General features: G+C 36.0%; 1 protein-coding gene across 5 annotated transcripts in view; it reads left to right on the forward strand.

Moving 5' to 3' along the window:
• Window positions 1-889: 889 nt before the first annotated feature.
• Window positions 890-13790, forward strand: part of LOC149933928 (uncharacterized) — a 34624-nt gene continuing 21723 nt past the window's right edge. The window contains exons 1-4 of one of the 5 annotated variants that reach the window (XM_090180996.1): window positions 5438-5680; window positions 10465-10589; window positions 11502-11650; window positions 13227-13524. In XM_090180996.1, coding sequence (XP_090037122.1) covers window positions 11573-11650; window positions 13227-13524 — 376 coding nt within the window. In that variant the 5' untranslated portion in view covers window positions 5438-5680; window positions 10465-10589; window positions 11502-11572. Of the gene's footprint in view, window positions 950-1868; window positions 2121-5437; window positions 5681-10389; window positions 10590-11501; window positions 11651-13226; window positions 13525-13790 lie in introns of those variants that run through there. The other 4 variants (XM_090180997.1, XM_090180998.1, XM_090181000.1 and 1 more) reach the window with 4 other exon arrangements.

A 13790-nucleotide genomic window follows, 5' to 3' on the forward strand; every position in this document is an offset into this window, starting at 1 on the left:
GAACATACATTGAGCGGACCCAAAAATGCAAAAATGCTTATAATCCTTGCGCTATTGAAAAGGTTACCATGGAAATGAAATCATGTGATCGCGAGGCACGAGCTAAACTTGACATGAGCAAAGTCAGAACCGCGCGAGGAATTCTCACTAACTTCCGTTTCCCATCAGTAAAGTTGATGACGCATTTTCCGTCACGGAATTGTAAGTGACGTAATTTACGTCATATCCCGTGAACAAGGTTTCATTCACGAAAATGCTTTTATGGCATACTTATAAGTGATTATGTTACATATGATTAAACCTATAGCATATGACAGTGGTGTAGCCAGAGGGGGCACAGGGGGCACATGCCCCCCGAAGCGTATGGTCGTACGTACAAATATTTTTTATTTTTTTACTTTTTTTTCAATGGCGTGCCCCCCCCCCCTCCCCGAAACAAAATCCTGGCTACGCCACTGGCATATGAAAGTAGTGGGATTGTGACACTTTTGGTAATTATGTCACTTTTGCCTGGGAGAGTAAGGCAATTGGCCGGTACTCGGTCGGGTCAGTCGGGTCACGTCCCTTCGGGACCTGGGTAACGTGAGAATATGAGGTCACAAACTCTTATATTTGATAAAATAATTGATGTCCAGAATTACATACAAATTAATTTACATTATTACGTCCTTAAAAAATGTTTCAGTAGTAATAAATAGTAGTTAATAAGAATAAAAGTTTTTGATAAGTTCGGCAGATAATCTATAGTATGTAATTTATGAATAAAACTTAGCATTTCTATTTTATGTAATTTATTAATAAACTTCTACGGTAAATTACCTATTTTAAAGATTACGAAAATTTCGATTGCAAAATGGAACGTGGTTGAGGGATTTTTTGACCTGATAAAGTGGCAGCCCAGCTATCATTATAATGGAGCTAAGGCCTTTTTGCAAACTCGTAAATGAAGGTAAGTACCCATAAGTCTTTGTTTTTCCCAAGATCCTTAGCAATATTCTAAATTTTGGAATAACAATAAATGTTCTTCCCGCAATTGGTTGCCAATGAAAATTACTATGCAATAACATGACACTGCATGTTAATTATTTTATATTTGATTCGAAGTAGGTCTACCAATTCATGATACCCTTTGGTGGCTGCTAAATGTTGTTTGAATATTGTTTTTAGCAGCCATAAGTTTCTCTGAAACATAAGCCTAGGTGAATTCTTTGGGTTTTTGTTAGTATTGACTTTCCTACAACACAGCAACCAGAAGAATACGAATTTTTTAATTAGGCCTACATATGAAATGCGGTTTTACAAATGCAGATGTCAATACTTATAATAACACATCATTTACTATTGGGTGTTTTAGACGAATTAGTTACCCAAATGCTACAAAAAATTATTTATGAAGCTGTTTTTGAATAGCGTTCTTGAAAATATTTTTTCCCAAAATCCTTCCAAGTGTATTAAATTGGATTGAATTTTGTTAATACTAATCATAAACAATGGAATAGCTCCTTGCATTTTAGACAAATTTAGTATTGCTACTTTGGTGATATTTATGACATCTATCATTTTATGCCATGGGTTTAGTTCTGAAAATTAAATGCTTACAAAGCGTAGTTCTGATGATACCAAGGGGAGGAATATAAGAATTTATGAAATTATTATTATAGTCATTTTTGGCTGTAGCAATGACAGAGAAATTAGTGCACAAAACATTTTTATTTTGAAAAACAAAAATAGGATAACTGAAAATAACACAAGAATGTGAAGTTTTAGCAAATAAAAGTGGCTATATTTGAGATAGCTATTGCTTAGATGTAACTCATCTTTGTTAAGCAATGGCCTGCTTTAGAGTGTTACCAACAAATTAAAGATGTATACACCTCGAATATCTAAGTTAAAACTGAGAACAAGGGTGGCTGTTGTGATCGTCATACAAATGGGTTGGGTTTACTTTTATTAACTCTGCAGTGATTTGAGATTATCATTGCCAGGAATAAGAGGATACCCAATACTTCATTTGCTTTTTTTAACCATTTAAATACATAAATTTATGAGTAATTAGACTTGTTTCTTGAAGAACAAACACCTCATTATAACCAAGAAGTTCAGTGAGAGAATGAATGAAGGTTTCTTGAACCCATTTTCTACTAAGATTATTTTCAGGCACACATCCAGACAAACCATCAAGAGGAGGGGGCTTATTAAATTGTTTCCGACTCAATAACTGCAGAAATTGGTATCCAATATGCAGGGTTCGAAACAAAAAAAACGACCCACCCACCTAAAAAAACCCACTTTCAAATCTCAGATTTTAAATGAAAAACTAACTTCGATGTGCAATGACCACTTTAATATACAGGGTGTTAACTAAAATATGGACCAGGGCGAATATCTCAAAATATGTTTTAGCTAGATTTTGAAATTTTAGGTTGTTATAGAGCGCTCAGGGGGTCAACCAACTATGAAAATTTCAATGACCTTGAACCATGTCTTCAAGGTCGTTTGAAAATTAACTTGAGAACCGTAAGAGTTACCAAGTTGGTTCCAATTACAAAAGTGTTCCCCGTCTCCTTTTATGGCTAACTAGCTTTGACTCGATCTGATTTGCGAAAAAGGAAGTCGAGAAATGTTAGGCCATAAACAAGAAGGTCGTTAATTTGATAACGTGTGGAAGATGAGTTTTGGGAGCTGAAATTTTCAAACTAAAGACCCTCAACAACGTTGAGGTTTTTTAACAAATTTCAGTACTCTAACAAGAGTACTTTTAAAGTTATCAGTTGAACATCGTCTTTAACACGTTATCAACTTAACAACCTTCTTGATTTTGGCCTAAAATTGCTCAACTTCCTATTTCGCAAATCAGATAGAGTCCAAGCTAGTTAGCCTTAAAATGTGACAGGGAACACCTTTCTAATTGGAACCAACTTCGTTGCTCTTACGGTTCTCAAGTTAATTTTCAAACGACCTTGAAGACATGTCTTCAAGGTCATTGACATTTTCATAGTTGGTTGACCCCCTGAGCGCTCTATAACACCCTAAAATTTCAAAATCGTAGCTAAAACACATTTTGAGATATTCTGCCCTGATCCATTTTTTAGTAAACACCCTGTATATCTTAGAATGAATTGTAATGTGAATGTGATAGAAACCTTACGAAGTTAACTGGCTTTTAACTTGAAACTTATAACTTGGTACTTCTACCAGTCCTTTGGTTTAGCTTTGTAGTATCTGTATATTTTTACATATTGTCTAATACAAATATGGAAATAGTATACACTAAAATAGAAAACCCACCCCAGTGTAAAAACCCACTGGGTTGGGTTTTTTGGAAAAAAAACTCTGGTTTATACAACTATCAGTGGCGTAAATAGTGCCCCCGCAGACCCTGCGGCGTGGGGGGGCCCCCGAGAACTAAGGGGCCCCCAAACGTTAATGATTAAAATCAATGCTATTTAAAAGGGCCCCGAGTGGTTTTTCGTGGGGGGGCCCTGGAGTTCCTAGTTACGGCACTGACAACTATTCTAGTTTTTAATAGTGAATTTCAGAATAAAAAAAATTTAATATCCTTTTCTTCGTCCAACAGTAAGTGTTAATTTTCACTTCTCACCAGCATAGTAGTGATCCAATTTGTTCAGGTTTCAAGGTTTTTTGTTCTCTGTTGCTAAATGGAAGTAAAATTATGCTGGGAACAATGACAAGATAATTTATTTTTGCAATTTTTTTTAAAATTTCATATTTTGTTTAAAATGAAAATTCTAACTCAAACTGTAAACCAAACATATTATTGGTAGAAAATCAAATTTATTTGTAACATGCATCAAGGAAAATGTAACATATCACGTCAGAGCGAAGACATAATTCTGTTCATAAGTATACTTGAGGTTGTAAGATACTTTCCGGCCTCATAATTAAAAATGATAATTAATTTTTCAATAGAAATTTTTTCACCAAAATATACATTGCCAAGTCCAATCAGAATGGAGATTTCCATGTTGAAATTACTACATGGTTGTGTTAGCTTCTCTGAACTGTAAACGTACATTCAATTTGAAAATACATCTTGCATCTTACATAAAATTGATGGAGCTTTGTCTCTGGAGTTGCTTAGGCAGCATGGTGGCAATAGAACACTGGCCTATTTTTGGCCAAAACCGGTTACAAACTAATCTGCTCAGTGTTAATGGAGAAAATATTTCACAGTGCTTTTTTTTTCACAAACGGTTTTGTTGACCAAATTTTGAAGAAAGACTTCTATTTATAACCAAGGCATTTCTCACGTATAAGCATACAACAGATGCGGTTGGGGAACAGAGTGGACATGAGTTAAAGATGGGCAAAAACTAAATTTTTCGAGTTTGCGATCTTTAATATTGAGCTATACAGTGAAAAGCTAGAGTTGCGGCTTGCACTCTTATTTTTCGAGTGAAAAGCTCGAGTTCCTGCTCACCCTCTTCAGATTTTCAGTTTAAGGTTGGAGCTTGCGCTCGCGCTCTCCTCTTTAAAAATGAGAGGCTCGGGCTTGCACTTTTCTCTTTTAAAGTGAGAGGTGCTAGAAATAGTTTTATACTTTGCATAGGAAAAATTCTTATGTCTACTCCTGTGTAGAAATTCTCTTTCTGCTAAAGATATAGATTTAGTTTTACTTTCGTTTTTGAGCTGTTCAGGTGTGTATGTTTTTTCATTCACGAGAAATAATGTAACATAACTACTTAATAAATTGAGTTTTATATGGAACTAGTCTTAAATTACCTTGCCTATTCACATTAGATCTAAAAAGAGGTTGAACCTCGCGCTCTTCTCGCTTATCCTCAGAAGCAATCTCATGCTCTATTGTTGTCAAAGCTAGTGCTCTAAAATACCACGAGCTATGGCTATGGAGTTTTTGTATAGTCAATCAAAATAAAAAATTCGTCTTTATGCAAATACTGAATCATTTTGTTAACCACATACGTATATTTTTGAGCATTTAGCTGACTAGTTTTAATCACCGATTCAAATAATACCATCTTTTCACTAGATTTTGGTTGCTTGCATAGCATATGGGCATTAATTGAAATTAACTTCCAGTGATAGTAGTGAAAAGATAATAAACCATTTAGTCAGCCTTTAAAATAATGAGAATTTCAAATAAAGCCATATTTTGTATAAAGTTATTATCACATTATGTGCTTTTTTACATTTTAGGGAACTAACTTACAAAATATAATTACCCGGTCATTTAAGTTTACTATGTAGTGTCAAACGCGAAAGGCTCATAAACTGCTATATTTTCATTCCCTCAATTTGTCAATATCAAAAATTAAACATCTATTTAGCACAGTACAAAAATCCACCAGTTTATTAGCTTTTCGCTTTGGCTGTTACATGGCTCCACATAAACTAAAAAGCTAATTACTGACTATATTTCAGTTGAAGGAAGTGTGGTTGTTGCAGTCTATATGGTGGTTGTAATTTGTGAATCAAAAGAAATTTTTTTTGTTTAATTTGCATGTATAAGTTTTAAAATAACTAGTAGAACTAGGGATCTGACATGTTTCGAACTGCTCTGATGATGATCTGCAAAGAGGTTCGAAACTCTTATAATTCCAATTTAGAATTCCCTAACGAAATGTTTAGTTGAAAACAGGAAAACACGTAATATTTCAAAACTTTCGCTCACCAGAAGCCGTATTTGATAAAAAACATGGTAAGCAACCCTGTATTGCTTTTTTTGCCATATGGACTTATGTAATAATGACGTCATTCTGAATCGTTTTTTTATGGGCGGCCATTTTTGTTTTTGCCGCCATGAATATTACTCACTAATCTCTCAACTATCATTGACAATGCATGTATACAATTTCTTTAACGTTTTAATCCTTTACAAATAAATTATTATCAAGTTTAATGTTGATACCGTCGTTGTTATTACATACCTCCTTCAATTGGCATCTCTGCTGGGGACGACGTTTGTGAAGGCGGTAAAGGACAACAGACCAAGGCTTAAAACAGTTTGTCAACATTGATATAAATGGCGACAATAGGAACCAACCTAATGATAGGGCAAGTGGAAAAACTACATTCCCATAATTACAGGACATGGAGTTTCGATATGCAGATGATATTAAGGAGTCATGGTTTATGGGAGATAGTCGCCAACACAGAAACTCTTCCAGCCCAAACAGCATCAGCTGAGGTGAAGCAGTTGTATATCAACCGAGAGTCAAGGGCTTATTCAACAATAGCCCTGGGACTATCAGAAGATTTTAGGAGTTTGATCGAGGGTCAAACAACAGCTGATGGGATTTGGACAGCGTTGAAGACCGCATTTGAACCACAATCGAGAGCACGTATCGGTATGTTGAGAAAACAGTTTTATAACCTTGAATATGAAGAAGGGGAAAGCATGCCTGTTTTCATTGGCCGAGTTTACTATGCTCGACGACAACTGGATGAAGCTGGGCAGGCGGTAACTGATACGGATGTTGTGTATCAATTAATAGGATCATTACCGGAGACTTATCAAAGTTTGGTGTCAGTCATATATAATGCTCCAGATACCGATTTCACTCCTGGTATTATTAAGGATCAACTTATCGCTGAATATGGGCGACAACAGTTAAAAGAGGTAGAGCCTGAACCAAAGTCAAAGGCTTTTGCAACACAAGTAAAGAAGACCTCCAATTCTCTAAAAAGTCGTTTCCAAGGACGATGTAATTACTGCAACGTATGGGGTCATCGAGGGGCTGACTGTCGTAATAAAGAGGTGGATAAGAAAGAGAACAATAAGAAGGAAAATGAGGGACAAAAAGAAAACAAGGGGCGTACAGGAGCATTCATAGCTTCAGCACTGGTTATGAATACCACCCGTTCAGATGAGTGGACACTTGACACTGCTGCAACACATCATTTTTGCTATCGTAAGGAGTGGTTCTGTACATATACAGAGGTTGAATTGGAGGCCTACGTAGTAGAAGGCAAGTCAGATGTGGTTGGTTGCGGTGACATATGGCTCTATATTGGAAAGAACATTTTTCAGCTCCGAGATGTAATGCATGCTCCAAGAATGAACAGAAACCTCATATCTGGGCGATTAATCGATCAAGCAGGCTATAGGTCGGTTATAGAACATTCTAGCTACACAACATTTTTCCCGAATGGCGATTTTGGGTTTACGGCATCATTATCTGATGATAATTTTTACTCACCCAAGGCTGAAGTGCTTGATGATGCACCCGACAATGGTCACGGTGACGATCACTGTGTATAAAACAAGTCTTTATCCTGGACAATTGAAAGGAATTGAGCTGTGGCACAAGCGTTTATGCCACATAATCGAAGAAGATTTAAAATTTATGGCGTCAAGAAACATGTTGGAAGGACTAGAATTCCCACGTGGGAATCTAGCAGCTTGTACTGCCTGCCGAATGGCGAAGAGCAATAGAAGTACACATCCATCGAATCCGAATATCAGGAGTAATGAAATTTTAGAACTAGTACATTCTGATGTATGGGGTCCAATTTCTATCCCCTCATTAGGGGGGCGAAATATTATGTCACATTTATAGATGACAAGAGCCGGTATATGAAAGTTTATTTTATGAAACGGAAGAATGAAGCTTTTGCTTGTTTTAAAGAATATAAAGCATTGGTGGAAAATCAGACTGGACAAAAGATCAAAACATTACGAACGGACAATGGGATGGAGTATCTAGCTAATGATCTAACCAAATATTGTAGAGAAGGAGGACCGAAACATGAACGTACCAATACCTACTCACCACAAATGAATGATGTGGCAGAGCGGGTTAACCGCACCATTCTGGATACGGTTAGAGCCATTATGGAGGATGCACATTTGCCGTACAATCTATGGGCTGAGTTGGTTAGCGCCGCAGTTCATGTGAAAAATCGGTCAAGACATTCAAAGATGGCAGATAAAGTTCCGTTGGAAATCTGGCGTAATAAAAAGCCAAGTGGACGATTTTTGCGGCGTATTGGGTGTCAAGTATTCACACATATACCGGGACCAAAGCGACAACATAAGTTGCAGATGAGGGCAAGGAAAGGAGTCCATGTTGGCTATGCAGTCAATACGATGGGGTATCGGGTATGGTACCCAGAAGATGGGACGGTCATGGAATCAAAGCATGTCACATTTATAGAAGAGGAAGATGGTTACGTTAACCCTGAAGTTGACTATGAACAAGAACACATTACTTTCTGGGCCATCCAAAATGAAGATAAGGGAACAACGCTTAGCACAAGTACACCTACATCAGAGCAAGAAGAAACTGAAGATGGGGTTGAATCCGATCTTGAAGAGCAGAGTGAAGAAGAAGAATCAGTAATCGTCCAAACAGTGGTTGCCCCGCGGGTAAGAAAAGAAGGATGTATACCTGTTATTGGATTACCAAATGGATGGCTAAAACAGGTCAAAATAAGGCAAACGGGGGCTACAGCTGGTCGACGTGATGTTTACTACTATGATCCTGAAGATATCAAATTAAGGTCGATGAAAGATGTTATAAGATACATGAGGGAAAACCAATTGAATTGTGATTTGAGTTGTTTTGAATTCACGACCACGAACAATGAACCTGAAAACTCTGCAGAAAAAGATAAAAATGCAGACGTCATTGTCGCATGTTGTACAGAGGTTAAAATCCCATTGAATTATCAAGAAGCCATTACGTCACCACAACACATGGAATGGAGGAAAGCTATGGACCTAGAGATGAACGTTTTGGAAGAAAGACAAGTGGCTACTTTAACGCTGAAACCACCGGGAAAGATTATGGGCTGCAGATGGGTGTATGCGTTAAAAAGAAATCATGAAGGTGACATAGTACGATACAAAGCCAGAATAGTAGCTCAAGGGTACGGGCAGGTGGAAGGCATAGACTATGAGGATGCGTTTTCCCCTGTGGTTAATTTTTCACTAATAAGATTATTTGTATCATTATTTGTCATTTGTTTGGGATGGGTCCATACGCATATGGACATCACGAATGCTTATTTGTACGGAACACTTGACAAAAAGGTCCTGATGAAACAAATCCCTGACTATGAGAAGGCAGATCAAGACAAATACTGTCTAAGTATACAAAAATCACTGTACGGGTTACCACAAAGTGGAAGGCAGTGGTTCCTCGAGTTGGATAAAAGTTTTAGAGAACTGGGTTTCTCTAAGGTTATTGGCACGAACTGTATATACCATAAATCGTTTAACATAATAATACTTGTTTACGTTGATGACCTGGTGGTTTTGAAATCAAGTTTTGGCTCAAGAAGCTTTTCAAACCATATCTTCGAAATATACACTGAAATTGTTGGGTCCAATTCGTAACCTATTGGGTGTGGTTTTTGATTTTAGACAAGACGGAACGCTGAAGATGCATCAAATGACATATGTAAACAAGATTAGTCAAAACAGGATTGTCCGGTAACAGAGGAAGATCGAGAACTAATGAAGGATATCCCATATCGACAAGCAATTGGCAGTTTATTATTTCTGGCCCAACGTACCCGTCCAAACATCCTATATGCTGTTATCATGTTATTGCAGTATAACAGTAATCACGGTCAGAAGCACTGGTTTTATTTGCAACAGTTGCTGCATTACGTTATCTCTACAGCAAATTATGGACTTTTATATCAGAAAGTCAATAATCCCCACTTGTGATCTACAGTGACAGTGACTGGGCGGCAAATAGAGACACGAGATGTTCCCATAGCGGGTATATAGTTTATCTTGGATCCTCACCTGTAACATGGCGCTCAGTGAAACAAAAATCAGTTGCGTGCTCAACCGCAGAAGCCGAGTACGTCGCATTGACAGAAGCTATAAAGGAACTGTTGTGGTTATATCCAATAATGAATGACTTAAAATTGTTTAATGTTCGCTTTAATAAGCCGTTGATCTTATGTGATAATCAATCAGCCATTGTTTAAAATAGAAATAATGTCGAAAACCAGCGTACCAAACATTGATATAAAATTCCGTTTTGTCTGGGAGCATATTGATCAGGGTAATTTTGAATTGAAATATGTTAATACTTCAGATAATATTGCAGATATTTTTACTAAACCCATAAACAAAACTCGTTTTCAGAAGTTTCGATCATTGTTAAAAATTGAAGTTTAATTTTATTTAAAATGACTGATATAAGTGTACCCTAACTATGCCAAAAAAGGGGGAGTGATAAAAAACATGGTAAGCAACCCTGTATTGTTTTTTTTGCCATATGGACTTATGTAATAATGACGTCATTCTGAATCGTTTTTTTATGGGCGGCCATCTTTGTTTTTGCCGCCATGAATATTACTCACTAATCTCTCAACTATCATTGACAATGCATGTATACAATTTCTTTAACGTTTTAATCCTTTACAAATAAATTATTATCAAGTTTAATGTTGATACCGTCGTTGTTATTACATACCTCCTTCAGTATTTATGTAACCTAAACCCAATTACCCCTTCTCTAGTACTCCAAATATCCAGGGTTAAATCGATCGCCTGTGCATCGATTTCTCCAAGCTCACCAGTAATATTAGGCAAAACTCAAGTTTTTACTTTCGTTAAGTCCCTCCTAATGGTTCTACGAGATAAGGTGATTATATCTGGGTTTAACTGCTTCGTGAAATACTTAAATCCTGGTATTAGATAATTATTTTGAAGTAATTAGTTTCAAGACAAATCTTAAACTCAATTAAACGTAAGGGTAGACTTTACACTACAATAAGGACTAGGACAGCCGCTCTGTACTTCTTCTGAATCCACGGAAAACATAGCTTCTTTTTGGTATTAGTACCACTAACCCAACTTTCGTAATTCCTTTTCAATCTGATTCTTGTTAACTTTCAACTTGTTAAGTGGTTGCACTGCCTGACAGGCTTGACAGCAAGCATAACTCTAAATAACACAGACGACAGTCTGATTGACATTTGACATTCCCGAATAGAGAGTTAGAGAAAGGGAAGCTGCTTGCTTATCTTGTGTTAAATGGCCGGAGGGTTGAATACAATTCATTTACAGAAAATAATATGATCCACTTAATTAGCAGAGACCCAGAAAAAAATTTGGTGTGAATAGGCCTACGTTCAATAATTTATAATATTTATAATTTCTAGATGAAACTGATTAGTCTCCCTCAACTCATAGTGAAGAATGTTCAAAACAATTTAATTTAATGCAAGTTCATCTGAATTTATGGTTTTATTTGGTTTATAAGGGGTAAGAAATTTTTGTAAAAGGGGGGGGGGGGGTATATTTTTGTTATTATGGTGGTGCTCCAAGGATGTGTGCCACCTAGGAAAGATTTTGGAAACTGCCTTTTTTAAGGTAAAGAATACCAACAAATGCAATTTAAAATAAAAAATCATAAATAAAATAATTTGAGTGTAAGAATGGTACCTGGTTCTGGCTGCTCCCCCACTGCCCCCTTTCGGTATACCTCTCATTATATTGAAGCAATAACATTTAAACTGCATTATTTATATGGTTATGTTTTCCTTTAATTTAGGGGCGTTTCTAGACTATTTGAAGGTGCACCATGCGTAAAGGAGTGATACTGATACTTTTACTAAGTCTCTAATGGAATCTCTAAGTTCTTCGCCAATCCACAATAACAATGTACAAGAGGTTCTTGAGCTCATTATGGAAGACCATCCGGTATTATTCTTTATTTTTCCAACTGAAAACATTAATGTATTAATTTCAACCATGAATATCGAACTGCATTAGGTAGTTTGCACTCAGTCGCTAGGGGCTTCATTATTATGACTGCTGCCCAAGAATTGTTTTGATCAACAACTTATTAAAACTTTGTTAGCTTCATTACCAAGGCTCAACAATAAATTTATTTTGAAAATTTTACTATAGAACTTTTTTATTCATAGAAAATTGTTAAAAATATTAACAGCAAATACCTGCTGATTATTAACAGATAGATTTTGAAGTAGCAGTAGAGGGTTTTTTTCAAAGAATTCAAGTAATTTTCTTGGACAATGGATCCAAGAAGTTTTGTGGATCGAGTCACCTATCTTGGCAATAATAAACGGTACCTACAAGACGTACAAACAACAAATACTTTGATAGACACTGGGGATAGATCAGGGTTTTTAAATAAGTAATGTGCCTGAGTGGTTTTTCTCCAAACCATATTATTAAGTTTTGGTTTGGAGTGTCATGAGTTTGGATGTCGGCTGGCATTAGGACTCAGGAGTCTTAACTTCCTTAGCAATATACAGATAGATGCTACATTAATAATTTAAAAAAATGTATATTGTATTGTTATTTTACTATTAATTACTATAATTAGGCTAGAAGCCTAGTATACTAGTTATTTATATCCCACTAGCTAGTAACTCTAAGGTTACTAAAGTTGTGGAAACTGGTTCATTTAAATTAAAAGAATATTTTTCAGCATTAAGAAAGTTACTTAATACTCATGTTAAATTCAATTTCCTAATTACTTTAATAAAACCAGCTCCTAATAAAGTACTCAACAACACGACTCGTTAAATATATTACTAGAGGTTTTTTCTTAAAGACTTGACTCGAAAAAAGAGTAAATTTCCCCTTAATCAAGTACTCGATTACTCGATTAAAAAAATTTTCGTACTCGATACCCGACTCGATTGCCTAAAACCACTACTCGCACAGTCCATACTGGTGTGGTAGAACGGTTAATAATAGAGTTTGATATCAATGATTGAAATTAATACATTCATGCCAGTCTAATAATTGACTAAACCCACTCTTGGTGCAATTTAAATTATCTAAAAATTGTAGGTCAAATCGGTTAAGAAAGAAAAGGGTTTTATGTAGAATTGCTCAGTAAAATCCCAAAATCTAAAGACTTACTGATTTGCCTTTATTGGGGTTGCCATTTTGTTCACCAATAATCTGGGTATATATTAATTTGGTATGATTCCTTCCAAGCATAGCAAGATTGAATTCTTAAGAACTTGAAGCTTTTCAAACTGGAAATATTGCAAGATTGTTTGGAAGCTTTTGAGGTAGTTTGCAACAAGATTTAAAGATCACATAGAAATTGATCAGTGAAATGGGAGTAACAATATGGTGAATATATTACTGATAAAATTATAAGATTGCTGATGCCACCACTCTAAACCAATAATCATGAAGTCTGTAGATGCATAGAGAAAATCTCGAGTAAAGAATTTTAATCATAGTGTCTTTTGCTTGAACTGTGAATTAATAATTCAGTTTGAATTATCGACAGCCTCATGAAAAACCAGCAAGATCTAAATCCTCCAGATCCTCCTTAAGCACTGTAATAACCGCAGATATAGAATTGGATGATGCTGAAATGTCACTGGTGGAAGAGGTTGACCTTGATGCTGCTTCTTCTATAGAGGGTCAAGAAATTCAACTTCATGATGATGGCTCTGCCACATTTGTTCAGTCACTATCACCAAAGGATGATAGAGATATTGATGATCCACAGCCCAAATTTTTTAGTGGTCAAGCAGTTCAACTTGAAGATGGGTCAACAGCTTTTCTTCACATGTCACCCAAAGGTATGAGAGCATGTGTGTAAATTCTGAAATCAAGTATTTCAAAAATTGTTCACCAATTCATAAATATAAACAACTCTCTTTATGACGAGTCATGCCTCCGCAAAAATATAGCTTTGCCTTAGTCACCCATGAATACCTTCAAAGTCATGAAATTAATTCTTGAGAGTTGCATACAAATTTTAGTGTTCTATGTATGAAGTGTTAACTTATTGTTTTGAGAATTCTTTTGTCCTGGTTATTTTGACTCTCAATCTTAACTCCCAATT

This window comes from Leiobunum rupestre, chromosome 7, assembly GCF_980474605.1.
Source record: "Leiobunum rupestre chromosome 7, qqLeiRupe1.1.hap1, whole genome shotgun sequence".
In the NCBI taxonomy this organism is placed as follows: Eukaryota; Metazoa; Arthropoda; class Arachnida; order Opiliones; family Sclerosomatidae; genus Leiobunum; species Leiobunum rupestre.